Genomic DNA, 27866 nt, shown 5'->3' on the forward strand with positions numbered 1-27866 from the left:
CTCGTGATACTACCCACGACTTTGGACGGCGACTTTTTGTCTAGATGACGAACTTTGACGGCCGTCTTTAAACAGTAATTTTTGTGTCTTTGTCCTTTTCGGATTTCGAAACGATTTCCGTCTCCAAGATCGGCTTTTCTCCGTTGTAAACTTCAACAATGCTGTCGAGTTGATCTCTAGGGACCCCCTGAAAGCGCTTATCGATCTGCTCGAGAGTCAAACCCTTGGTCTCGAGATACGTGAAGAAAATGACCACGGTAACGAGAGTGTTCCAGCAAATGCCGACAAGATAAAATCTACACAAGGTCTATTAGCATATTTTTCTTGTAGTTTTCGAAATTGTGCATACCTCCACTTGATGTTGGCCAGTCCGATAGGAATCACGTATTGATTGAAGAACCCAGTGGAAGAAGTGAAAATGTTGTAGAAACTGTGCAATATATCCCATTAGCCATTGCATTGCTTGTGATTTTCGGAAAGGACATCGACAAGATTCACTTACGCCATGCCCCTGGCACGAATGGTGAAATTGAGCACTTCGGCACAATACGAGAAAGACAAGGGCGTCCACGTTGACGAGTAGCCGACTTGGAAGAGGAAGACCATTGCAATGATGCCATTCCTTCCGTTCTCATTGTCAGTCTGATCTGCCGTGAGCCCGGCCATACACGCAAGGACAGCGGCGCAAAATGCGGTGCCACCAACCAGCATTGGCACTCGCCCAACCTTGTCAATGATACAAATACCAACAAGTGCCGAGGCGAAAGCCACGCAATTTTGGCCAATGCTGATAGCAAATTGCTCCTTCTGAGAGGTGATCCCAGCGAGACTGAGAACACTGCTCAGATAGTACGTGATGATGCTGGAGCCGATGGTCTGTTCGAAGATACCGAGAGTCATGATAATGTACCCCCGATAAAGGTTCGACTTTTGTGCCGTGAAGGCCTTCCACCAGGCTATAAACGTCTCGAACTTGTTGTCCTGTTCATAGGAGATTGCCTCCTTGATTTCTCGGAATTGGGAAACGACCAATGGATGCTCTTCATCTCCACCACCGTGGAATCTAGCCAGCACTTTGAGCGCTTGTTCGTCTTGGCCACGAGACATCAGCCAGCGCGGAGACTCTGGAACGAACGGGAGGAGAGCAATGCAGGACAGCGCGGGGCCAGCCATACAGATGCAGATGATTCGCCAACTCCATTGTCCTGCCACGCTTCTGGCACCGTATCCAACGCCCGAGGAGATGATGGCTCCCAGAAGCCAGCATGCCCAGTAAAGGCCTGCTACAAAGCCGCGATGAGCTGGAGGTGCTAGCTCTACCAGGTAGGTAGGCACAGAGGCAATGTCCATCGCTTTTGCAAACCCGACAAGGATCCGGGCTACAAAGAACTGTCCCAGAGTGGTTGACGTCGAATGGAGGATGCAAGAGACCAGTACTATCAGTGCCGAAATCAAAATGCCCATTTTCCGGCCCCATTTGTCGACGACGTGACCAGAGAAGAGGCCGCCGAGGATTCCTCCAATATTGGCTGAGGCAGTCAAGAGACCCTTGATGTTTGCATCAATACCAAAGTGTCGTTGGAATGAGGTCTTTCACACAAAGTTAGCATGAACTATCTGAGCGCCAACAGAGTAGATAAATGTACCAGAATGTTTAGCGAGGACATCATGCTCGAATCATAACCAACACAGGCGCAGTTGAGAGCTGCCACAACGCAAACAAGCAACAATGGCCTGCTGAGTGGCGCCATCTTGAAACAGGCGGATGAATTGAAGAAATAGCGTCGTACTCGGTTCCATAAACCGTGCTCTCATTGCTGATCGCAACAACTTCAGAGGCTGTCGAATGGACTTATATGTCGTCCCCGTTAACTATCTTTCAACCCCGATAGTCTGATAATCTATCATAGTCCACCCGACAGCTAGGAAGCTACACTTCAGCCAAGAGATCTCACAGATGGCTCTATGATAAAGCAGCAGCTTTTCGGGCCGGCCGACACCCATAATTCTTACAGGGAAGAATCGACCCAAAGCCGACTATCACGGTCTCAGCATGAATAAAGTTGCTACATTCCAATGATAAGAAAAGAGGCACGTTGAGTGGGCCTATATAATTTGATGTGACTAGAGCAACCCCATAACTGTGCCACCGCCGACACGTTTTCCTAAGAAGCTCACGATAACTTTAGTCTACCTGTCTTTGCCAAGAAACAGGCTTCGCTTTCCAGCCTTGGCACTCCACGCGAAATGGGCATCTGTGACAATACCAAGCCACTAGGAACATTGGCACGGGGGCTCCGACGATAGGATAACCGACAAAAAGCTCCTGTAACCCGGCTGATTGACAACAGTAAAGCTGGTTAAGCATCATGGACCCTTCCTCAAGAAGACGCGACCATGCAAACTTCGACCACGAAGACCTGCTTAGAATGACGAATGTTGAAGGGAAGCTTACTTTGAATTGATTGATTTCATATTATGTGATTACAACAAGAACGCCTTTGATAATCCAAAAGATCCACGTATTTCTACATGGATGGTATTCTCTGTCTCTATTGCTGGTGTAGCGACGCGCAGTATTGAACCAAATAAGCAAATGCGAAAGCACGAATTCTAAAGATCAAAAGCTAATTTCCTTCTTCGGTCCCAACGCAAAAAGTATCTATTCCCGAGAGAATAACCACCTCGGCCCAGCTCGACAAAGGGCCTGCACCCGTCCCGTACCAGCCCTGCGAAACAAATAGCAGCCGGACTGTCCTCTCAAAGAGGGACGTTCCTGAACAGAGAACTGACGCTCTCGCCGTGGTGTGTCCGCCGGATCGACTCTGCAATTGTGGCACTGACGTCGATGATGCGGATCTTGGGGCATCGCTCGAGCTTGTCGCCCAGAGGGACCGTGTTCGTCACGATCAGCTGCGACAGACAGCTCTCGTTGATGGTCTGCACAGCCTTGCCCTGTATAATAGTCAGTACTCGCATCGTGTTGTCTGTCCTCTGTCCAGTGAGCGCATCAACCTACACTGAGAATACCGTGGGTCTGTCCGTACTGTCAGTTTCTCGTTCAGATAGGTGATCAACGAGGGGCAAGAAACTTACCACAATGGCAACCACCTCTCGTGCACCGTGGTCCATGACTGTTTGCGCTGCCTGGATTACTGTTAGAATACACGCACATTGAAACTAGCGAAGTCAGGAAGGCTTCTTACCTTTGCGAGCGTACCGCCTAGTAAGACAACCTGCTGTCAGCGCTGTTCTATGCAAGTAGAGAGGATATACCGGTTAATCGCCGAACTCGGACATACAGGTATCGGCCATCTTCAACTGTTAGCGACAGTCTCTAAAGAGGTCGATGTCTCAACTCACATCGTCAATAATGATGGCCACTTTATCCCGAACGTCGCCCACCAGAATCATGCGGCCCACGACTCCCGGCTGTGGCCGTTCCTTGTGGATCAGGGCGAATGGCCGGTCAAGACGGTCTGCAATTGCCGTCACGCGCTTGGTGCCGCCCGCGTCAGGGCTCACAATCGCAGTGTCCTGCAGGGGAAGGTGTTCGCGAATGAACCGCAGAACGCTCGGCTCCGCAAGCAGATTGTCGACCCTACACAGTCAGCGCCCGAAAAGAGATTGTGGGCTCGTCTCCGCTAATTCTGCATCCATTGACTTACGGGATGTTAAAGAAACCCTGAATCTGCGAGGCATGGAGGTCCATCGTGATCACATGGTTGCAGCCAGCCTGGACCAACATGTCGGCAACCAGCTTCGCCGAGATGGGTGCACGACTGCGGTCCTTCTTGTCCTGACGAGCGTAGGGGTAGTTGGGCACAACAGCGGTGATCCGCCGGGCAGATGCGGTCCGGCACTGAGCATCATGGTAAGTATTGCGTTGCAGGATGTTTCTCCCTGGACGTACGGGCTACCTACAGCATGGATCATGACCAGGAGCTCCATCAGCCCGTTGTTGATGTCACCCGGAGCTGTGGACTGCAGGATGAACACTGAAGGCAGGCATTAGCAGGGGCAGATGACGTAGTGAATACGTAGGCGGTAAGAGTTTGGCAATGTCCATTCTTCGTCTGCTTTCTTACCATCCTCATCTCTCACGGACTCGCCAATGGTCACGCTCTAGGGATCGGTCAGGCACATAGAACATAAAAGGACATTAAGATAAGCGTGCGTATCGGGCTTACAGTTTCTTGATTTGAATCATTGATGCCTGCAGAGCAAAACGCCGTTAGTCATCCACTTGTCTATTATCATGTCGGGGAGTGAGAGCCTGAAGGCCAACGCACTCATCGTCTTGGCGATCTCAATGTCGAGACTGTGGATCGAAACTCATTAGCTTCCGAGCAAGCTGGAGCATAGCATGACTTGTAGAGTTGCATTAAAGCATTGCAATCCAGGCTTCCGGATCGAGCACCTACCGTTCAGCAATCAACCGACCCAGCGTTGGGTGGCTGGAGCCCGTGAGGAGCTTGATCTCATTTGTTGCGTCGAGCATGATGAATGATCGGCTATTCGACGGGAAATGATGAAAACTAAGAACAAAAGATGGGGCGGTAGAGAGGCACGGCGGAGTCGAATGCGTGTGGCAGTTTCCTACAAAGACGACGGCCAATGGCAAGGCAAGCAGATTATTGACGATAGTGAAGGCGGCGAACAAAGTGCCTCGAGGAGATGAGAAGAAAAAATGTGAAGCTTCTCTTCTGGTCTACTCTTTCATACAGGCACGTGAAGTTTAAGTGGCAACGGACGAATCACTTTTTTTTTACCATATTTTTTTTCGTCCCGTAAGCCACTGCCCCACACTCGATCGAAACAAATCACGTGGCATCGTTACAAGAGAGCAACCTTAGCTTTTTACGGAGTAGATGGGCGTCCTTTGATTATATCCTTGCAAGCGTGACGATGATACGACGAAGAGCGGCAATTTGAATCTGAGGCTCAAAAATCAGAAAAGCCGATCAGAGGGACCGATCAAAGGAGGGATCAGAAGTCTGAATTAAGGTAGTCGTACGTAGTAAATGCCACCGAAGAGAAGAATCCCTGAAAGTACACTGTACGGCTGATTTGGAACAAAGAAACTCGACAGATGTCGTGTAGCTTACGTCACCGAATATATAGGTATATCAGCACATCACTTACATGGGCGCTGAGCCGAAACATCGTCATGCTGTGAATTGGATTGATTCGTTTGAAGCCCTCCCATTGGCGTGCTTAGTGTGGAGCCATGGCAGAGGTCGTGCTATATTTCCCCGCTGCGCCCACTGTCGTTTGCCTTGTTTCTCTGCTCTCGTAAGATGAAATAGCATGTAGATACGCTGCCCTGAGAGGACCTATTCTTCAGGCTGTGGAAAAAGGGCTCTTCTTGTAACCTCCGAATATACGCGGTTTTGAAGATACCCACCAGTACCTGCTGCATAGCTGCCTGAAGCCCCTGCTGACGAGGCGCCACCGGGAGAAGAACTGCGGCTGAAAAACGAAGCAAGGCTGTAATTCTGCCAGACTCCATTTGCTTCCAAAGCCCACCAAAAATAAATGTTTTGCACAGATTCTGCTATTGCGATCCGTCTCGCATGTAGGCGCCGGAATCCGTCTCGCCTACCGTCAGTCACCTGCTACGGCGCTTTAGCCGCGTCCAGCGGCAAGTTGCAGGGCGCTTGGGCCACTATTCCTTGACATTCTACCGCTAATTATAACTTCTTTGGTGACGACTCTTTTCTGCCCAGCGCAGTTACTCCACAAAAAATACTCACCACTTATTCACCGCCTAAGGCGCCAGTCTGCCCGCACTGCCTGCCAAACAGGCAACGGAAGCTTTGCAAGCAACGAAATCCTGAAATTTCCATCTCCACTTCCTCTATCTTCCACAACCTTACTTTGACCTTATCCTGCTTTCTTCCTGCACCAAGGTAACTCTGACAGTTCGCTGCGTTTACCAAAATAGATACCATCGACACATCCTGCACACCGTGTCGGCTGGCATCGAATCTGGTCTCTCAGCATTCCGTTACAGTGGACCATTTGGCAGCCACAAGGACGTCTGCACACGTCCTTTCCTAGGCTGCTCCTGCAAACTCTGCTTTGGCCCAATACTGCCGCTCCTGCGATCCCACGAATATTTTGCCCCAGTGTACAAGACGACTCCCGGCGCTGGATGTTTGGCTATACGGACAACCCTGGCAGCCGAGGGGGGACCTGAGCTGAGCTCCTTTCAGCCTTCCATCCACTCTCGCTTTGGTTTTCGGTGGAGCTCCTGCTCTGCCAACAAGACATCGGCACGATGGTCAAGATATCAAAGAGCCTGCAGTCAAAGCACAAGGAGTCTATGGTGAGTTTTGCTCGCATCGGGGCCCACGGAATACCCACGCCTGCCTCGCATTTCCCTGCCTGGCGGCATCGCCTATGAGATCACCCCTCCCACCGTCAAAGCCTTGCTCCTGCTTCATCTCCACCCCCACCTGTTCGTTGCTGCTGGCCATTTGCTGACAATGCCCTCTTTCACAGTCTCCTTGGCTAGCTGATTATGTCCAGTCAGTCGCAAAGACCCCGCTTCCGCTGCTGCCCAGTGAGCTCGACAAGTTTCCGTCAAGATGGCCGTTCCCGCGGGGCGATTTGTACCACTGGATTCCGCTCCTCAACAGGTTCGACAACATACTCGAGTGCTTCGTTCAAACATACGGCCTCCAGGCCGGGCCCCAGATGCGCGACTTTGGATGCGAAATCCTCCTCCAGACTACCTCCCACCAGGTCGACTTCCGCGACACCCGAAAGTGGGACGCCGCTGAGCTTGCCCGGCTTGGCTTCGGACAAGATGGCGACAGCCAGCTGGTGTTGGCTATCCTCAAGTTTACGCGTGGCCTCCTCCAGCACTGCGGAAACAGGAGCATCTATGCCAGCAGCGCCCATCTCAGCAGCCTCCTCAACTCCGCATCCCTGCACATACTCAAGGCCGCCCTGCACGTTGGCCACGAGCTTGCACTGCGGTACCACGCCTCTTACAAACGCGCCAGCACGACGTCCCGCGTCTTCCACACTGCGCTTCTCCAGAACCACTACGACATTGACCTCGATCGAGTCCAACAGCTGGCTCAGCCGTTCATCAAGACCCCTATCGCCGGCTCTTCCATACCGGCTGCGCCCGCCCATCCCTTTGCCTCCACGCCAGCATCCGCAAGCGCCAAGGGCAAGGAAAAGGCCGAAGGCGGACCGTCAGTTTTGGCGACTGCAACTGCCACAACGGCGACGGCGACGGCGACGGTCTCAGCCGCGACTTCGCAGAACGTCACGACCATGTTCACGAATGACTTTGTTGCCATTGCAACTGAAGGCTCGACAGACCCAGACGACCAGAACGGGAACACTTCTCCCCAGTCGTGGAAGGTTTGGGGTGACGTCAAGGTCACTTACTACCCAGAACACCATCCGCGCCAGCAAGAAATCACAGAGAATGACTCGCCACGAGGTCAACGCGGATTGGTTGACTCGTATGCGTCTGCACCCTCCACCCCTACACCACTGCGCCGCAGCTCTACCATGGGCAGCCAAGACCGGACTCCGCGGGCGGAGCGCACGAGCGCCACATCCGGGGTAGCAAACTCTTGGTCAGTGCCGGACGAGGCTTCGTCTCCCTTCTCACCAGTGCCGACTCGCTGGCCCGGAGGAGATGACGGCGCGGCTTCCGGTCAGCGTACCTTTGAGATTCCATACCATGCTGTACAGTCCTGCTCTGTGTATGAGCTTATGGCCCGCTGTCCGACCGAGATGCCTGCACTGTCCCGCTACGAGGTGCTGAGCCGCATTCGGACGGCCAGGGCTCTGCTTGACTCTGTGGAGCAGCGTCAGCTGGCTCTTGCTGTTCGTCTGCTTGCAATCACCAATTTGGCGTTTATCCATCCCGAGATTGCCTTCCTTGAAAAGGTTTTGAAACAGGATTCGGAAGAACCGAGAAGATATCAACTTACTTACCAACTGGCCGAGCTCATCCGCCCTGGCGCGGGCAAATCTCCATTGCCTGTCTGGCTGCAAACCATAGCCCTCCAGCTGCTGGAGAGCCTGGCTGGCTTCTCATCTAAGAATGCTGATGTCATGTCCGCGGTGAACGCGAGCGTCAATCATGGCGTCTTGCTCTACGTCTTACGCAAGGCGGTGGCCGACATAAAGGAAGACAGGCCGGAGACGCCGGAAGAAGTGATCGAAAACGACGACTGGCGCAAGCAGCTATTCTCGCTGACGCTGCACCTCACTGCTGGCAACCGCATGCCCGAAATGATGACTACAGGACTCATGGAGATTTTGATCGATGCCTTGAATATACGCTCGAAAATCGCCGAACGCAACTACCTCGTTGTTGTCACCTTCCTCGACACCGTGGTTTTGAGCTTCCCGACATCTTTCCAGCCGTTTGCAAACGCACATGGCCTAGACGTTATCTCAAAACTCTTGGTGGACACAGCGGCCTCGGCCAAACGAATCGTTGAGAACGGCGACATCACGCCGACCAACATGCGTTGCAGCGTCATTGACTATGACGTCCCCTTCTACCTCCAACAGACGCTGAAATGGCTGCTGAAATTCATCTATCACCTGATGGCAAGCTCATTCCAGTTTGGACCTGGTACAGATCGTCTACTCCGGAATCTGGTTGACAATACGCAGCTCCTGCACAGCCTGCGCACGATCCTGGAAAATATGACAGTGTACGGCTCTGTTGTGTGGACGAATGCTGCAACCGCTCTCAGCCACTTCATCAACCATGACCCGACCAGCTTCGTTGCCCTGTCCGAGTCGGGCCTGATTCAGAGCTTTCTTCAGGCCATCACTGGCCGGCCGTTGCCCACAGTCAAGCCCGAAGCTCAGGACGCTGGCAACGACACCACAGGAGTCCCAGGTGATGATGCCAATGGCAGCGCTGAAACGAGCGCTTCTGCTGCAGATGCTACAGCGACTACTGATGCCGCAGGGAACGCCGAAAATGCTGCTGCTGGAGGTAATCCAAGCCGGGCAGCTGATGATGGCGGAAACGCGGATGATGATGACGACGGAACCGGGGATGATCCTGATCTAGATGTCCCAGTCGATACAGAGGACGCCTCTCTTGGCATCGTCAGTCGCGAGGGCCCACTGTCCGGCGAGGAGCTGGAGCGCCCCCGTGACCACAAGCTGGCTGGAGGCATTTTGCCGTCCACTGAAGCCATTGGCGCCATTCCCTCCATCCTTAACTCGATATCGCTTAACAACTCGGGGCGCAGAATGGTGGTGGATTCAGGGGCCTTTGAAAGCTACTTTGAAATCTTTGAGAACCCTGCTCACATCCGCTGCATGGAGAATGAGCCAGGATTGCCAGCCAACATCGGAAGCAACTTTGACGAGCTTGCACGCCATCACCCGTCGCTGCGAACAGCTATCGCTAATGCCGTTCTGGTCATGGTGAGCCGAGTTCGTTATCTGGCTGACACGAAGGCGCGGACGGACGCCTGGGGAGTGAAGCTTTCCCCGACGCCGCCGCAACGGTCGGTTGATGTCGTCAATGCTGCCGCAGCTTCAGAAGACACCGAGATGACAGACGCATCGGCAGCTGGCAACCCTACATCAGAAAGTGAAACATCGACCCCGACGACTCCAGCTTACCATGATGCCGGCCCATACGTCAACGCAACGATGTTGTTTCTCAACGCTTACCAGAACAATGGGAGATTGCAAGCGTTGTTCATCCAAAAGGGCGGAATTGAATTGGTCCTGGACCTTGTGGCATCTCCTGGCTTGCCTATCAATCAAAACCCACCCATGTTTGCGCGAAGCCTGCAGCATTCCACCACACAGCTGTTCGATCAAAGTGCTGTTCTCGGCCTTCCGTCTTTGCTCTACCGGACATTGCACTCTTTTGACGACCTTTCGCCACTGCTGAACAGCAATGTCGGCGGTGGTGATACCGGAAACATTGGGAAAGGCAAAGCTGTTGACATCGGCAGCAGCAGCGAAAGTGAAAAGCCCAACCATGCATCCTACTTTGCATCTCTTATCAACCCTGCCGGTGAGACGCCTACGGCTGACCAAGTGGCCGAAGGAACAGCCATGGTGAAGGCGCTTGCCAAGACCCAATCCCTGCTCAGCACGTTGCAGGTCTGCTTCCCGTTGGCAAGACAGGGAACAACTTCCTTCTATAATGTCAACGTCTTTGATTATTACGAGGACCTGATCAAACGGCTGGGCCCCTTCCTTGTCTTCGTTATGAACGAAGAGGAAGCCATCTCTGCAGCAGTTCCCGACCGCTGGTCCCGAAAGCCATCTACCTCACTAGATGCTCTGAACAGCCAAGACGGCTCTGGAGTCGCAGAACTCGACAAGCTGACGGAGGAAGAGCATGCATCTGATGCCTATCAAAACTACCAGCTGCTTCGGACGCTGCTGTCTTCTTTCACGCCCGTGATCGTCCAGATTCTTCAGTCTATGGGCAAGGCTCTTCTGCCTCGCAGGGAGAGAGAACAGTTCCAGCGGTACCACCACCTGCGGGTTGCAGAGGCGATCGCGGGGACCATCTTGGATCCATTAAAGGCGCTGGATGTGAGTGGACCAACGGGCCACAAGCACTGCAAGGTCTTATTGGGAGCCTTGTACGAAATCCTGGTTGATCACTCGCGGCACAGCGAACACGGAAACAGCAGTATGACCCACATTGTCGTGCCAGTGCTTCTGGCAGTCAAGTCGCTCGGCGGTTTCGAGATTCTCAACACCATCCTTCGTAACTTTGCCCAAGAAATCGACCGGGACCAGCCCGAATCGGCACACAAGCTCTTGGAGGACCCAGCAAAGGAGCCGAACGACTCACCCAAGCTGTTTCTCGCCGGCATTGGCATGAAGAGGATTCTGGACCTGTACAGCGTTCTCGTCTCCGGACAAAGCATCGAATCGGTAGGTCTGGTCAGCATTTTCGGACGGACAGGAGACCGCCACTATTCGCAACAAGCCACCCACCAGCTGGTAATTGAGGTTCGCATGGCTATATTACCGGCCGTGATGGATCTTTGGCAGTCGTCTGTCGCTGAGAAGATCTCAACAACCCTGCTTTCGAAGATTGTCGAGATTCTGAGGACTATTGCAGCCGGGCAGATGGAGGAAAGCAGCTTCACACGCGCGAACAAGCCCCGTGTGTCTCCTACGGCCGTGTTCGGTGGCGACCTGGTCACCTTCAACTGGACGGTGACTAGGCTGCCGGAACTGCCGAAGATTCCCCAGGACCTGCTTGACGAAGCGTGCTACCGTAGCAATAATGTTCCCGAGGCCTCGCTGGAGTATTGCAACGCACACCAAGCGGGACTTGCCGGACCACGTCATCCAGTGCCCATTGAAGATACCGAAGCGCTTGTTAAGCGTCGGCGCGCAGAACTGGCACAGAGAAGTGCCCCCCAGCCAGCAGCTGGATCGGCTGCGGCTTCGGTCACGTTGTCTGCTTCGGCGTCTGGTACTCCTGCTTCGGCTACTCCGGCCTCCTCCACTCCGGCTGTGACTGCTGGACGCGCCCCAAGACTCCCCTTTCCTATGGACCCAATGGCACTTGACAGCAGCCTTGGACTGGAAGACCTCTTCGAGTCTGTCGTCGGAGACGTGGGGCTTCGTGCTGTGGGAGACGCATCCGACCCCGACCATCCGTTGACTGCGACTCTGACGGCATTGCCCTCGCTCCCACCGCCGATTCTACCACCGTCTCCCCTTCGGCAGCAGCACAACGTGTCCGACGAGGCCGGTAACAACGGATCCTCTTCGCTCACGTCAGGCGCCAGGACTGAGGCCGCTTCTAGTACGGGCCCCGACACGAATGCAACAGTCGTTGTGCCGTCGCCTGTCACTGACGCAAAGGGCGATACGCCGACTTCTAATGTTGTCGTGCGAGAGGATCTGGAGGAACAGCGGACAAAGTTGAGAGAAGATCTGATAGACCGCTGCCTTGCGGTCATCCAGGTGCATCCGGATGCTGTGTACGAAATCTCGGAGCTGATCTCGACGAGCGTGTTGAAGCCAGCTGGAGTAGCCAATGGCGCACAGGACGTGGGCGAGACCCTGACAGAAGCACTCATGTCGTTCGCAATCGACGAGGAGAACAAAAAGACTCACGCGCAGAGCATTGCGGCGTACGCACACCTTCTCTGTCTTCTCATTCGCGACGTTGACTCTTTCTTCCGCTCTACCGTTGACTCTCTGCGCCACAACATGGACGAGCTTCTTGGCTTCCTGAAAATCCCCTCTGGCAGTTCGTCCGAAGAGCTTCCGCCTTGGCTGCCGCACTTCTATCTCCTCTTTGAGCTTCTCGCTACCGAGGATGAACAGCTGCCAACGTACAAATGGACGGTGCCTAGCCTGGACTCGGAGAAGATGGGCGATCCAGAAGTCGAGGTCAAGACGCCAATTCTGAGCGACGCAAACTACAGCACTCTTCTCGAATCTGCCCTGGATATCCTTCCGCGGGTTGGCAAAGACGAGGTACTGGCCGTCTCGGTCAGCCGACTCCTCGTCATCATGACGAGACGGCGCGAGGTGGCAAAGACTGTTGGCGACAAGAAGAATCTACAGAGACTGTTCCTCATGGCAAAGCAGCTGTCTGGCATGGGGGCGAGCGGCTTCAAGGAGACTCGTATTGGCACCAATATTGTGACGATTCTCCGGCATATTGTCGAGGACGACGACGTGCTCCGCCAAGTGATGCGCGCCGAGATCCGGCTTTTCTTCGAAACGTCACCACACCGAAATCTTCGGACGCATGACCTGAAGGCATTCCTGCAATACCTAGGACATGTTGCCCTGCGGAATCCGAAAGTGTTCAGTTCCGTTGTCGAGGAGATGGTGCAGATCCACCGTTGGCCGCCTGGAGACAACCCGCTCAACTATGCCTTCACTGTTACCCGAAAACAGAGCAAGCTCGACAGCAGCACCTTGGACATGGCAGCCACTAGTAGCCACGACGATTCACTCGGGCCAGCTGTCCAATTGACAGAAGATCTCAACATTAACGATGTCCGACCATCGACAGAAACGAACGGTGCATCCGGCAGCAACGGCGCAACACATGGCAGCAACACTGATAAGGACATGCCAGATGCTCCCAAAGCTGAGCCGACTACGGAGCACAAGCGACCCATTGTTGAGAATCCAGACGGTGTTATCACCTTCCTTCTAGAACAGTTGATGATCTACCAGAAGGTCGACGATGTTGAGCCCAACCAGGCGGCGAAGGATTCTGAAAAGACTCCGTTGGGTACAGATATTCCACTAGCGTCTGCATCTTCCTCCTCGGCTGCTCCCGGCACCGAGGAAGGCGCAGCAGCATCGTCTGGGGCCAAAGCCAGCGACAGCAGCAAGGGCAAGAGCAGCGGCGACAAGAAGGCATCCCGGGCATTCCAGTCTTCTGAGCATCCGATTTTCGTGTTCCGAGGTTTCCTCGTGTTCTGCCTGACGGAGCTGCTTCACAGCTACACACGGACCAAGATGGAGTTCATCAACTACAAGCGCGGCGTGGCCCTCCAGACGCACACGCCTGTGAAGCCTAGATCGAGCGTGCTGAACTACCTGCTGCACGATGTCCTCTGCGGCGCTTACTCTGTCCCGAACGCGACGGTGGTACCAGAAGACACGATTGTAGCTAAGAAGAAGCAGGCAATGGCTGATCAGGCACGGCGTCTGCTTGTTTCCCTGGTGGAGAAGACAAGCGAGCGGCCCATTGACCGGTCACACAGCCGCTACGAGTTTGACGACGAGACTGATCTTCTGTTCGTGCGGCGCTTCGTCCTCGACACCGTTCTCAAGGCCTACAAGGAAGCCGCCGTCTCGACTGAGCCAATCGACGTTCGCTACGGCAAGATGACTGCGCTCGCCGAGCTGATGGCCGGCATGATTGGCGGTGACAAGGACCGTACGCTGGTCAACCACAGCCCGTTCTCGGAGACGGCCATCGCGCACTCTCAGATGCAGCTGCGTCGTCTCATGTACGAGAAGGGCTTCCTGGCCGCCCTGACTGCGTCGATTGCCGACGTCGACCTGGCGTTCCCGGGCGTGAAGCGTACTGTCAAGCAAATACTGCGCGTTCTGAACGTGCTCACCGGCACTGCTATCGAGCTGAGCCGCCTCAACATCCTGACTCATTCGTCATCGCCTGGTCCCGTCGAATACGATGCGATATCGACCTCATCCTTGTCCGATATGGAGGACGACCGCGAAGAAACGCCAGATCTGTACCGCAACTCTTCTCTTGGCATGCTTGAAGGAGGAGAGCCTGACGAGTTCTCGGACTCGGAAGATGGTGGTGAGCTTACAGCGTCTTCATTGGTCCCTTTTGCGCATCCTCTCGATTCGCTTTTGCTAACCCAGTCGTAGATCAAGACATGTACGAAGGAGAAATGGACTACGAGGACGAAATGACGGACGAGGATGACGAGAACGTGAGCGACGAAGACGAAGACGAGATGGCTACAGTCGAACACCTCAACAACGAACACGGTGTTGTCGAACTTGTCATGGAAGACGGAGATGACCACGAGGGTCATGATGACGAGGACGACGATGAGGACGACGAAGACGAGGATGATGACGAGGACAGTGACGAAGTCGGCTCGGAAGACATGGAGGGCCTCGAGGATCACATTGAGGCGATTGAGGAGCTCGAGGACGACGATGGAGCGTCGGGCTGGGAAAGCGAGACGAGCGAAGACGACGATGAGGATGAGGATGAGGACGACGAGGACGACGATCACGACGACTATGACGCGGGTGCCGGTGATTTGCACCAGGCCCAGATCCACCTGCCGGATGGCGATCCCAACGAGCAGCTTGAGGAATTGGCACGGTCTATGAACCCGACGTTTATGGAGGACGAGGATGGCGTCCGGTACGACGATCCGTATATCGAAGACGAGCTCGAAGAGGACGACGAGGACGAGGACGATGGGATGGAGGAGGAAGAGTACATCTACGAGCAAGGCTATCCAGACGAGGACGGCATGCAACAAGATGTACCTGCTGGCTTGACCTGGGACACGCTGGTGATTGAGCCGAACCACCATCACCACAACCATCACAACCATGTGATTGCACGCCACCGTCACGGCGGCATGCGCAGCCCGTTCCCTCCCTTTGTCTTTGGATCTTCGCGCGACGGTGCGGCCGACTTTGGCAACATCTTCCGTTCCGACCGTACTGGCGCTGGAAGCGGCGCGGAAGAGGCTATCAACCCACTGCTCCGGCGCGCAGGCGGCTCTCCGCGGGACAGCAGCCGGAACGGCCACTCTTCAGCTACATTCCGTATCGGCATGCCAACGGGCGGTGCATTCAGCGCGCCGGAGAACCCGATCGCATTCCTCAACGACCTGATGGCATCTCTGCCCAACCTTGCCGGACGTGGACAGCCATTCCACTTCCAGATCACGCACCAGGGTCTGCGCAACGAGTTCCGCGAGTTGACGTCGCCCAACCATCCGGACTCCCGTCTGGGCACGGAGCTGCGGTCGGTTGAAGGCAGACGCGAATCGCCTGTTGAGCCGCACCAGGCAATTTCGTTCCGTGTGGCATCTACGGGCGACCGCTGGGTACACGAGGCCAAGATGGTGTTCGGGCCTACCTTCAACGAGAAGGCAGAATCGTTGATGTTCCACCGGATCCTGTTCATTCTCGCGCCGGCGGCCATGGAAGAGGCTCGCAAGGAGAGGGCGCGCCTGGAGGTGGAGCGCCAGGAAAAGGCGAAGAAGAAGCTTGAGGAGGAGGAGAGGAGGAAGCGCAAGGAGGAGGAGCGACGGCAGCGCGAGGAGGAAGAAGAGAAGGAGAGGAAGGCACGCGAGAAAGAAGAGGCCGAAGAGCGCGAACGGGAGCAGGCTGAGCGCGATGCGGAGGCCGCTGCTGCCGGTCAGACGGGCGAAGCAGCAGTGACGGGCGAAGCCGATGGCGCAGACGAAGCGGCCGGACGAGACACGTCGGAACCGATGGAGGGAGTGCAGGCTGACGGCGACCAGAGCCATGTGGAAGAACCGGCGACACGGGAGGAGCCGGAAGAAGAGGTGCCGCAGCAGCGGATCATGACGACGATTCGTGGCGAGGAGATCGACGTGACAGGTCTCGGTATCGACGCAGAGTACCTGGCGGCGCTCCCAGAAGAGTTCCGCGAGGAGGTGATTGCCAGTACGCTGACAGCACGGCGGTCGGAGGCACGGCAGCGGGCAGAGTCGACGGGCGAGCAGATCGAGAACTTCAACGAGTTCCTGGACGCGCTGCCGGAGGATGTGCGGATGGAGATTGTGCAGCAGGAGCGGCAGGAGCAGCGACGCCGACAGCGCGAAGACAACCGACGGCAGACAAGCGGACAGGACGAAGGCGGCGACAACACGGCACAGGAGATGGACACAGCCAGCATCTTGATGACGTTCCCGCTGGAGCTGCGGGAGCAGATCCTGATGGAGCAGGGCGACGAGCTGCACGACCTGCTGCCGCCGAATCTGCAACACCTGGCGCGTTCGCTGATCGAGCGGAACCGGCTGCCACCACAGAGAGCACAGCGGCTGCGAGACGATGAGGCGGGACGGATGAGCGGCGAGGGCGGCTCTGGAGCGGCAGCGGCAGTAGCAGCAGCAGCGGCAGCAGTAGCAGCAGCAGGCGGAGCTTCCGGGACGGCCGGAACTGGCGGCACAGCTGCGGGCGACGCGAGCGCGGCGGTTGTCAAGGTGGAGCGACGACAGGTGGTGCAGATGATGGACAAGACAGGAGTGGCGACGTTGCTACGGCTGCTCTTTGTGACGCAGCAAGGATCCGCACGCAACAGCCTCTTCAGCCTCTTCATGGACCTCTGCCAGAACCGACAGACGCGGCTAGAGATTATCAGCACGCTGCTGCAGGTGCTGCAGGACGGCAGTTCGGACATGGACGCGGTCGAGCGGTGCTTCAGCCAGCTGTCGGCCAAGGCTAGGATCCACGCGCGCGACAAGGAAGCAGCGGCCAAGATGATCGGGGCGTCGGGCTCGGGCGCGGCAGTGACGACGACTCCGGGCACGGCACCCGGCAGCACGCGCAAGCGGCAGCAATCGGCGATGCTGCAGACGCGGCTGGAGAGCTCGCCGCTGCTAATCATGCAGCAGTGCCTAGACTTGCTGGTGGAGCTGTGCAGCAAGAGCCTTCACATCCCGTCGCTCTTCCTGACAGAGCACGACATTGCCGGGGCGTCGCTGCGGAAGCCTCCGAGCAGTCGCAAGGCCAAGGCGGTACAGTCGCGGGCATCGCGATTCGGCATCAACCTGCTGCTGCTGTTGCTGGAGAAGGAGCTGGTGATGGAGAGCTCGTCGGTGATGCAGCTGCTGGCGGACCTGCTGAACAAGGTGACAATGCCGCTGCAGGCGCTGGAGCGTCGGCGACGGGAGGTGGAGGCACAGAAGAAGGCGGAGGAGAAGGCGGCAGAAAAGGCGGAAAAGGCACGGATAGAGCGGGAGAAGAAGGAGGAGGAAGAGGGCACAAAAGCAGAAGAAGAGACGGGCGAAGGAACAGCTTCGCGATCGGCAGCTGCAGCGACGCTGGTGACGATTGCAGCAGGCGGGCCGGAAGCAGACCAGAACAAGGCGCGAGAGCTGGAGCCGCCGTTGATTCCAGACAGCTATATGGCGCTGGTGGTCAACGTGTTTGTGGCGCGGGAGTGCAGCTCCAAGACGTTTCAGAACACGATCTCGACGATCAAGAACCTGTCGTGCATCAGCGGGACGAAGCAGCTGTTTGGGCAGGAGCTGACACGACAGGCCAAGGCTCTGAGCGAGAAGATCCTGGCAGACCTGGAGACACTGCTGCCGCACATCGAGGCGGCCGAGACGGGGACGGAGATCCAGGGGATCGCGCTGGCCAAGTTCTCACCGGGAGCAGCGGAACAGAACAAGCTGCTGCGGGTGTTGACCGCGCTGGACCACCTGTTTGGGGTGCAGGCGAAGAAGCAGGAGGCGGCGGCGCTGGGGGGCGACGAGGCGGGCAACGGGGCAGCAGTGGGCCCTGACAGCAACGACAGCAATGGCTCGGACGACTACATGGGCGAGCTGTACCGCAACACGACCTTCTCGGCGATGTGGGGACGACTAAGCGCATGTCTGGCGGCGATCCGGCAGCGGGACAGCATGCTGAACGTGGCGACGATCTTGCTGCCACTGATCGAGTCGTTGATGGTGGTGTGCAAGAACGCGGGCGTGGGACAGAATGCGGGCAGCAGCAGCAGCGACGGGACGACGCCGGGCGACGAGGGCATGACGGTGGTGTCGGAGCTGTCGAGCCCAGGAGCCCGAGCAGGCGACGAGAACGAGCCGGTGCGCGACCTCTTCTTTGAGTTTACGGAAGAGCACCGGCGCGTGCTCAACGAGCTGGTGCGCAACAACCCGAAGCTGATGTCGGGCACGTTCTCGCTGCTGGTGCGCAATCCCAAGGTGCTCGAGTTCGACAACAAGCGCAACTACTTCAACCGCAGCGTGCACGCCAAAGCAGGCGGCCAGACACACTCGCGGCCGTCGTTCCCGGCGCTGCAGCTGTCGGTGCGGCGAGACCAGGTGTTCCACGACTCGTTCCGGTCGCTCTACTTCAAGACGGGCGACGAGATGAAGTACGGCAAGCTCAACATCCGCTTCTACGGCGAGGAGGGAGTGGATGCCGGCGGCGTGACGCGCGAGTGGTTCCAGGTGCTGGCACGCCAGATGTTCGACGCCAACTACGCCCTCTTCATCCCAGTCTCGTCGGACCGCACGACCTTCCACCCGAACAAGCTGAGCGGGATCAACGACGAGCACCTAATGTTCTTCAAGTTCATCGGCCGCATCATCGGCAAGGCCCTGTACGAGGGCCGGCTGCTGGAGTGCTACTTCAGCCGGGCTGTGTACAAGCGGATTCTAGGCAAGCCGGTCTCGGTCAAGGACATGGAGTCATTTGACCCGGAGTACTACAAGTCGCTCGTCTGGATGCTGGAGAACGACATCACGGACGTGATCACAGAGACCTTTTCGGTCGTCGACGACGAGTTTGGCGTGACCACGGTCAAGGACCTGATCGACGGAGGCCGCGACGTGGCCGTGACCGAGGACAACAAGCACGACTACGTCCGTCTGGTCGTCGAGCACAAGCTGTTGGTCTCGGTCAAGGACCAGATGGAGGACTTTCTCCGGGGCTTCCACGACATCATCCCGGCCGAGCTGATCTCCATCTTCACCGAGCAGGAGCTGGAGCTGCTCATCTCCGGCCTGCCCGACATTGACATTGACGACTGGCGCAGCCATACCGAGTACCACAACTACAATGCCGCCTCGCCGCAGATCCAGTGGTTCTGGCGTGCCGTCCGCTCCTTTGACAAGGAGGAGCGCGCAAAGCTGCTGCAGTTTGTCACCGGCACGAGCAAGGTCCCGCTCAACGGCTTCAAGGAGCTCGAGGGCATGAATGGCGTCAACCGCTTCAACATCCACCGCGACTACGGCAACAAGGACCGTCTGCCGAGCTCGCATACGTGTTTCAATCGTGAGTTGCCCTTTGTCTCCGGCTTTTTGTGTATATTGCATAAGCTAATGGCACGGTACAGAACTCGATCTACCCGAATACGACAGCTACGAGATCATGCGGAGTCAGCTGATCAAGGCTATCACGGCGGGCAACGACTACTTTGGCTTTGCGTAAATGTTTTGTTTTTCTCCCTCATGCCGTGTCGCCGGCAAGGGTCGTTCCGGAGTGCAGGCCGGCACAACGCTTGCAGGTGCCATAGAGCATGGCCAGACAGCCGTTGTATAGTAGACGAGCTGTTCTTGTGGGAAGCTGTTCTTGTTACGCGTTCAGTGCGACGTGCGTAGTCATGTGAAGTTATATTGGAATGTATCATGTGATCGTAACTATTCATGTGACCGACGTCATGTGACCGCGAAGCAAGGGATCACGTTCATGGCTAACAAGCGGTCCGCGTCGACCAAGAAGGGTATATCGGTAGTAGGCGGCAGCGCAGAGCAGGGGCGAGAACAGGGCAGCCGAGAGGCCGAGACAGACGAAGAGCAGGGCGCAGGCGAAGGGGGTGACGATGGCGAAGAGCGCGGCAGCAGCAGCGACGAGGAGGGCGGTAGCGACGGCGGTCGAGACGGGAGATTGGCGTGTAGTGACGACGGCGCGGAAACCGGCCACGATGCCGGCCTGGATATCGGCACGGATGTCAGCACGGAGGCCCTGGATGACGCCGACGCGGAAGCGAAGCCGAGCAGCACGGCGCCGGTCAGCACGATCGACACGACCGCGTGCCGAAGTTGAGCTGAAGATGACGAGATTGGTGCTGTTGCTGTGGCTGTTGCTGTTGCCACCACCGGTAGAGCGGCCACGAACGGCCAGCACGGCCGGCGGACCGAGCGAGGGACCCCGACGGTCGGTCGGTCGACCCATGCGCGCCAGCGATTGCGGTCGCGCCAGCGACTGCGTTCGACGACCAGACGGACGGCCGAGACGACCACGACGAACTGCTGCTGTTGATGCCATCCCTCCTACTTCCGCGGCGTGGCATTCACCATCTGCCGCTGCTTGTTCAGCCAGCTCTTGGGCACGTCCTGCCGCCGCTGCAACACCACGTGGTTGCTCTGCAGCCGGCTCGTCAGATCGTACCACGCCGTCGCGATCATGGCGTTCTCGCGCTGTAGGCTGCGCAACACCTGGTCGGACGCCGCACGCTGGGCCGCCATCGCTGCTGCCGCTGCCGCGCTGCCCGGTGTCGCCTCGGCCGCCCGCACCCGCCGCTGCAGTTCCTGTCGCTCCAGCTCGGTCGCGTCGTACTGCTGGGAGGGTATTAGTAATGTGATGACTAATCACGGAAAGAAGGAAGGAAACGAAAAAAGAAGGAAGAAACTAAAGAAAAGAAAGAAAGAAAAAAAGAAAAGAAAGAAAGAAAGAAAGAAAAGAAAGAAAGAAGAAAAGAAGAAACAGAAAACAAAGACAGAAACAGCAGCGCACCAACCTTCTTCAGCTGCTTCACGGCCGCCCGCAGCTTCTCGTTCTTTTCGCCGACCCGGCGCAGCTGCTCCTCTGTCGCGGCAGAGTCTGCTGTTGTGTGCGCCTTGTCCGGCTGGCCGGCCGTCGTCCCATTTTTTGCCTCTGCTTCGGCAGTCGAGTCTGATTCGGCCGCCATCTCGGCCTCCCGCTTGGCCATGCCACCCTTGGACAGCAGCGCCTCGACCAGCAGCTGCTGCTGCTGCTCCTTGTCCAGCTGCAGCCCGCGCACCTCGCGCCGCAACGACGCCACCTCCTGGCTCAGCGACTCCGACACCAGCCGATCGGTTGCCTGCAGCTCGGCCAGCGCCTCGGCCACCGACCCCTTCTCGACCGCGGCCAGGTCGCCGCGCAGCCGCAACAGCTCGCGCTGGCTGTCGGCCACCTGTCGCTCCAGCGCCACTGCCGCCGCCGTCTGCTGCTCGTGCTCGCCTTCTGCCGCCTGTAGCCGCTGTCGCGCCTCTGCCAGCACGGCACTCCCCTCGCCGGCTCGTCCTCCTAGCAGCGCCTGCACCTGCGCCTCGGCCACCGTGTGCTTCTCCAGCAGCGCGCTGTACTGCTGCCGCGCCGACTCCTCCTTGGCCCGCGTCGCTTCCAGCTCGTTCCGCAGCCGGTGGTCCCCTTCTGTGCCCGACTCGAGCCGTCCTCGGAGCAGACTGTTCTCTGCCCGCAGCCGTGCCAGCTCTAGTGCCTGTGCTGTCGGCTCGACCGTCTGCTGTTGTTTCTGTTCCTGCTGTTGTTGCTCATGCTCGTGCTGCAGCTCGTCCTCCAGGCTGAACGTCTTGGCTGCCACGCTGCTGCCTCCTGCTGCCTCGATGTTGCCACCTGCACTGCCCGCAACGCTGCCTGGAGCTCCTCCTCCGGCTCCGGCTCCATTCTCCCTCTCGTTGGCCGCTCCGCTGCCGCTGCCCACCAGCACGATGCCGTGCACTAGCAGCTGCTGCTCCAGCTCGGCGATGCGCGCCTCGCTCAGCTGGCTCTGGTCGCGCAGACTCTCCAGCTGCACGTGGGCTCCGTATACGTCGCTCTCCAGCGCCGCTCGCTGCAGTCGGTTGTCTTCGATCTGCTGCTCCAGCCCTGACACCATCTCACGGAACCGCTCGATCGTCGCCTGCTGCTGGCCGCCCCGTCGCTGCAGCGCCTCCAGCTCCTTCAGCGCCTCCTTGTTCTGTCCCAGCTCGTAGAGTGCGTTCTGCAGGTCTGTCTCCAGCCCGCGCTGCGTCTCCAGCTTCTGCTTGTATCGGTCTACCGTGTTGGCCTTCTTGCTGAGCTCGTCGTTGGCGTGTCGCAGCTCCTGCACCTGGTCCTGCAGCGGCTCCACCAGTGCCGCCTGTCGCTTCAGCTGCGCGCTCTCCTGTGCCAGCCGCTGCTTGGTCGCTCGGTCCTCCTCCGCCTGCGCCTCCTGGCTGCTGATCAGCTCGTCCTGCTCGCGCAGCTTCTCCTGCAGCTCCCGCACCAGCTGCGACTCTGTCGCCCCGTGGCTCTGTCGCTCCATGTCCAGCTCCTTCTCCTTGCGCTCCAGCTCCTCCTTGATGGCCTCGTATGACATCTGCAGGTGCTCCAGCCGCGTGCTCGTGTCAGCCAGCCGCTTGCTGAGCCGATCGTAGTCTGCCGCCAGTGTCGCCAGCCGCTCCTCTGCCACCAGCGCCGCGTCTGTGCCCGCGCCCGTGCTCGAGCCCGTGCCCAGCATCGCCGTCTCGGCCTCGTCCAGCGAACCCCCGTCGGTCCCGCTGTCGGCCAGCCGCTGCCGCTCCTCCGCCTTGCGCTGTAGGATCGTCATGATCGCCGCCTGCTCGGCCGTCGTCAGGCTGCTGCGCATCACCGGGATGTACTGCGTGTTGTGGCTGCCCAACATCGCTGTCGCCACAAACACGGCCACCAGCTGCGCCAGTCCCTCGGCGTTCAGATTGTCCGAGATGGCCCGGAAGTCTACCGTCCGCGGCAGAAACTCGATTGCGCCGCTCCGGTCCTTGTGAATGATGTACCGCGTCAACGCCTTGAACACCGACTGGATATTGCGCTTGTTCGTCAACCACGCCGACGACCCCGTGTTCTGCTCCAGCTCGGCCGGATCGTACTCCGAGTCCAGGTCGTGCAGCATCTGCGCAAACACCTGGCCGTCCGCCAGCTCCTCTAGCCGCTCCACCTTGCGGTCGAGAGCAAATGTGTTGACCCACGTCAAGAGGGCGGCTTGGCCCGCCCGCCCAATCGGCTGCTGTTGTTGATGCATTGGCGCTTGTGTGTCGGGAGATGATCAGAGAGAGGCCGGGGAGAGCAAGAAGCTAGACAGAGACAGACAGAAACGGAAACAGGGTTGAAAACAAATAGAGATACAAAAACAAAAACAAATGCGAAAGCAGATCACTGCAGGACGTCAAGACGGCGATCAGGGATGCAAAAGGGCGGTCTGGCCCCGGCCACAAGAGGCCTGAAAGTCGGCTGCTGCTCCGAGACCGTTGCTCGGCGGATGATAACGTCGGTGTGAGCCTGTCGGCCTGCAAAGTCATACGTTGAGTGGTCCAGGCAAACAGAGACTCCTCCCAGCGGACCGAGTCTGTGGGATCGTTGAGAAAAAAGAGGGAGGAGGAGGAGATGCGAGTCGAGAGGGGAAAAGAGCGGAGACCGTACTATGTACTCCGTACATGCAAGAGATAAATCGCAAGCGCCAGTAGTCGGTCACGGCGCAAAGCAAAGTGATATAGATTGTGGACCCTGCCTTTTTCCTGGCGGCAGCACCCCCCCCGTATTCGTACTTTTGTGCGAGGAAGAGAGAAGGGTCGCATGGGCGTAGCCGAAGGCAGCAAAGGAGAAACGTTGAAGAAACACAAAACAGGCCCGCAACAGGGAAGCGTGCCTGCCCTGTAGATCGTACTCACACCTGCTACAATTTAATCTTCAGTTGCCCATCCCTTCATATGATATACGGTCAGTGCCCAATCAGTCTTCCCAGCCACGTGCATGAACTGTGGCTGAAATGCCCCACTTCGCTGCCGCTGTCAGAATTCTTTCGGCGGTAAATGGGAAATTCAAAGATTAAACCGCGCTTTCGCCTAGGGACAAGAGGCCGTTGCCTACGACGATCGCCAGTCATCTCCACTGTCATCGCGTTGGGTTCGACGATGACATGTAAGATACGGAGTACTCCGTAATATACGGAGCACCGGAAATACGGCCAGTACGACGTATGCAAGAGCCTGTGCCTTGCCTCATGTCGCCTGGAGATGCAACGGGCCGCCGTGCTGTCTCCACAGGCAGGATGCGAGATGAAGGGGTGCTGGCTGGCAACTCTCTGTGGCAAACCCGGAGTCGTTGGGCTACTTGGCTCTGTCGCTTCTGACTCGTACGAATCCCCCCGTGCGAGCGAACGCAATAGGCAGTCATCACCGCAGCTGGACAAAACAGGTTGGTGTATTCAGATAACTCGCTCCCAAGTCAGGCAGCCAAAATGCCGATATCAGGACAGACTGTGACAAAAAGCCCGAACAGGCCTGGTCGTGCCTCCGTTTCCCGTCTTCCTCCCTCCTTCTTCCGCCTCTCACGATATCGTAATCACCTCGTCCTCCTCGATCAGCGCGTTGTACGCACTGCCCATCGTCTTGACCGTCTCGAGCACCTTCTCGCCGGCCGTTGCCGCAAAGCCCCTGCCAGTCGTCAGTCAGTCGGGTCAGATGTCAACACGCGCGACCAGCTTGCTTACTTGATCAGGTTGTACTCGTGCGTGATCACTCCGCCAGCGGCCACGATCGCGTCCTTGGCCTGGCTCACCACCCAGTCCGGCGTGTTGCTCGGGTACGTCACCACCACCTGCTTCTGCTGGTCGACCGCAACGACGCCCGCTGCGAGCGCCAGGACGGTGGCGAAAAGCGTAGACGGCTTCATGTCGGCAGGACCTTGTGTGCTTGTAGGGTTTGGATGCTTGGAGACGGGGTCGCAACTGTCACTCTGTTCGTTTCTGTGCTTTCTGTGCAGCTCGTTCGATTCGGCGGTGTGTAGTGCGCAGATTACCGAGTCGCAGACCGGAAGGAAGATGCTGATGATGCAATGGAATCAGGCACCTCTTTATCGAAGCACAGCTCCACACTGTCTTGCCTCCCCATTGGCCTTTCCCTCCTTCCGTCACTTACTCATCCTGCACTTCCATTTCCATTGTCATCTGACACATTCCTCCATCTTCGCCTCTGTAAGATCACGCTCTATGCATCGCTAGCAGAATGGGTATTATTGTAACTGAATGTAAGATACCACCACAGGTATGCGGCATCGGTAGTGCGCAACCGTAAGAATGCATAGGAGCGCTTCGCCTCTCTTGGTGTCCGCTTCTTCGATTCGGCTTCTTGTCGGCCTCGCCTAGGCCTCTCCTTCGCCCTCGTCCTCCTCCTCCACCCCGTTGTCCCCAAACATTTCCTTGCTCTCCTGCTCGACCGCCCGCATGGCCACAGCCACGTCGTCCAGCTTGGCCACCACGTCCAGCACACCGCGGCTGACCCGCTGGAAGTACCGGTCGTTGGCCTCGCGTCGCTTGCGCGCCAGCAAGATGTCTACCTGCGTCTCCTCGGCCTCCATCCGCGCCGCTGCCGCCGCACTCGCTGTAGCCGTCCCGGCCGTGCTGCCGTCTGCTCCAGCCGTCCCGGACACGTCGTCTCGCGCGCCCGAAGGAGTCGTGCCTGCCGTCGTCGTTCTGGCCAGGTTGCTCATCGTAGCATGGAGCTGCTCGCCCTCGGCTGTCCCGGGTGCGGCTCCTGTGGCTGTTCCGGGCGCAGTTCCGGCTCCGGCTGTGGTTCCGGTCTTGGCCGTCTCTGCTGCCGTCGCCGCGGCCGCAGCCGAGGACAACGTCGTCTCGATGGCATCGTCGGCCTCGCTGCGCGCCCACGCCTGGGCCAACGCGATCTGGGCCTGGCGCAGCTCGGCCAGCTTGCCGTCGTGGTCGGGCCCAAACACGCGCGTGCCCTCGGACGCCGACAGCTCCACCTCCTCCAGCGTGGCCTGCATCTCCGCCCAGAGTGAATCCGCCCTATCGGTCGCCCGCGACGACGACGACGGCCGTCCCAGCGACAGCGGCAGCGCCAGCGAGAATGCGTTGTTTGTCGATGCCCCCGACGTCGCTGCTGCTGCTGCCTTGGAAGGAGACCCCGAACCGCCTGCTCCACCACTGCTGCCAACACCGCCTCCCTTCTCGGACACAACGCCGCCCGATGACGGCGTTCGCGGTGGCGCCGTGTTGCCGGCCACCTCTTGTCTCAGTCGCGATGCCGTCCGCTGCAGCGTAGGCATCACCGGCGACAGCACCCCTCCACCCCCTCTGCTGCCGCCTGCTCCCCCTCCGCTGCCACTCCCGCTGCCTGGGCCGCCCACCACTCCAACATTGCCCGACAGCGACACTTTGGACGTCGTCGGCGAGCCCTGCACAAACACGGCCGGCGGCGGCTCGCGCTGTCGGAATTTGCCCTTGGTCCAGTGAGACATGGCTACATCGGGTCGGCCATTGAGCTGGTACAGGTGTTGTTTTGTCTGCACACTTCGGACTGCTCACCCGTTGTGCATCCCGTAAATACATATCCCATGTTATCGCGTTAAACCATATCTCGCTTACGGCGATTTATGGAGTACGGAGTACTGGGCCCACACGTGACTAGTCTACCGGACAGTGGGTCCCGAGGACACAAACTTTTTCTTCGCCTCAGGCTGCTATGCTCTAGGGCGAGGAAACCCTACCGAAATGTGGGTGCACCTTTTTTCCGCCCGCCCTATTGCAAAAAAAAGTTCACCATTGCTTTCGAGATTCCATCCCCTCTCATCAACCAACAGAAACTCACCCCATCTCCGCGATCACCACACACGAATCGGTACGTTTCTATGCGATGGACCTCGATACACAGATACAGTTGTCACCTCTTGTCTCTGCTTGCTGCGGAAGCCCTTTTTTCTCGATTCGGACTCTTTTCCACATTCCGTGGGCTGACGACGTCGAAAATTCGGGGCCGGCCGATGCTCACGAGAACAAGAGGGCAACTCGCCCGGTCTGCCAGCCGAATTCGTCAGAACATTCGCTAACCTGTGCTCTTTCTTTCTGCAGCAATCATGGGTAAAGGAAAGCCTCGTGGTCTTAACGCCGCCCGCAAGCTGCGGGACAACCGCCGCGAGCAGCGGTGGTCTGACCTGCACTACAAGAAGCGTGCTTTGGGCACTGCTTTCAAGTCGTCTCCCTTCGGTGGCTCTTCCCACGCCAAGGGAATTGTTCTCGAGAAGGTCGGTGTTGAGGCCAAGCAGCCCAACTCTGCCATTCGGAAGTGTGTCCGTGTGCAGCTGATCAAGAACGGCAAGAAGGTCACGGCTTTCGGTGAGTTCTCCTAAACTCTGTACTGATCGTTCTTTGTCTGCTCGTTCTCTGTGTCAGGCTGTTCTCTAACCGCAACTTACCGCAGTCCCCAATGACGGTTGCCTGAACTTCGTGGACGAGAACGACGAGGTCCTCCTGGCTGGTTTCGGTCGCAAGGGCAAGGCCAAGGGTGATATTCCCGGTGTGCGCTTCAAGGTCGTCAAGGTGTCCGGTGTCGGTCTTCTGGCTCTGTGGAAGGAGAAGAAGGAGAAGCCAAGATCTTAAACGGATCGCGGCGAGATGGTGGGACAATGCAACTTACAAAAACTTCAACTCATACATGGGATATGGTCGCAACTACAAACAATGGCTTTGGCAGATGGGCGGCGCGAAGCAGGAGCACGCGAGGTCATTTTTCAAAAAGCTTGCTGGAGACCGGAGTCAGAGCGCTCCGCCTGGCAGGGGAGTAGCGCCTGGGAGTCTTATGGTAGCTATGATCAAAAGAAAAAACTGTAAAAATTCGACAATGGTCCCGGTGTGCTTGCTGGTCGTC

General features: G+C 57.5%; 6 protein-coding genes across 6 annotated transcripts; 2 read left to right on the top strand and 4 right to left on the bottom strand.

Moving 5' to 3' along the window:
• Positions 1-67: 67 nt before the first annotated feature.
• Positions 68-4501, bottom strand: CMQ_4459 (phosphoribosyl diphosphate synthase; the record flags this gene model as incomplete). Its single annotated transcript, XM_014312615.1, has 13 exons — positions 68-296; positions 350-430; positions 503-1590; positions 2794-2955; positions 3020-3037; positions 3097-3147; positions 3364-3601; positions 3669-3862; positions 3925-3998; positions 4089-4125; positions 4191-4216; positions 4293-4321; positions 4425-4501. The coding sequence occupies 13 exons, from the start codon at positions 4499-4501 to the stop codon at positions 68-70; spliced, it is 2304 nt and encodes a 767-aa protein (XP_014168090.1).
• Positions 4502-6283: 1782 nt separating this feature from the next.
• Positions 6284-19656, top strand: CMQ_4413 (ubiquitin-protein ligase; the record flags this gene model as incomplete). Its single annotated transcript, XM_014312569.1, has 5 exons — positions 6284-6331; positions 6508-14293; positions 14365-16488; positions 16666-19500; positions 19562-19656. The coding sequence occupies 5 exons, from the start codon at positions 6284-6286 to the stop codon at positions 19654-19656; spliced, it is 12888 nt and encodes a 4295-aa protein (XP_014168044.1).
• Positions 19657-19869: 213 nt separating this feature from the next.
• On the bottom strand, positions 19870-23227 carry CMQ_4789 (microtubule-binding protein; the record flags this gene model as incomplete). The annotated part of the gene is made up of 2 exons (XM_014312945.1): positions 19870-20430; positions 20966-23227. 2 exons carry the CDS (start codon positions 23225-23227, stop codon positions 19870-19872), a joined length of 2823 nt encoding a protein of 940 aa, XP_014168420.1.
• Positions 23228-24532: 1305 nt separating this feature from the next.
• Positions 24533-24876, bottom strand: CMQ_4722 (uncharacterized protein; the record flags this gene model as incomplete). Its single annotated transcript, XM_014312878.1, has 2 exons — positions 24533-24638; positions 24695-24876. The coding sequence occupies 2 exons, from the start codon at positions 24874-24876 to the stop codon at positions 24533-24535; spliced, it is 288 nt and encodes a 95-aa protein (XP_014168353.1).
• A 468-nt stretch (positions 24877-25344) lies between these two features.
• On the bottom strand, positions 25345-26460 carry CMQ_4325 (uncharacterized protein; the record flags this gene model as incomplete). The annotated part of the gene is made up of 1 exon (XM_014312481.1): positions 25345-26460. One exon carries the CDS (start codon positions 26458-26460, stop codon positions 25345-25347), a length of 1116 nt encoding a protein of 371 aa, XP_014167956.1.
• A 615-nt stretch (positions 26461-27075) lies between these two features.
• Positions 27076-27598, top strand: CMQ_4648 (ribosomal protein s23; the record flags this gene model as incomplete). Its single annotated transcript, XM_014312804.1, has 2 exons — positions 27076-27334; positions 27420-27598. 2 exons carry the CDS (start codon positions 27076-27078, stop codon positions 27596-27598), a joined length of 438 nt encoding a protein of 145 aa, XP_014168279.1.
• Positions 27599-27866: the final 268 nt, after the last annotated feature.

This window comes from Grosmannia clavigera (assembly GCF_000143105.1).
Source record: "Grosmannia clavigera kw1407 unplaced genomic scaffold GCSC_97, whole genome shotgun sequence".
NCBI lineage: Eukaryota > Fungi > Ascomycota > Sordariomycetes > Ophiostomatales > Ophiostomataceae > Leptographium > Leptographium clavigerum.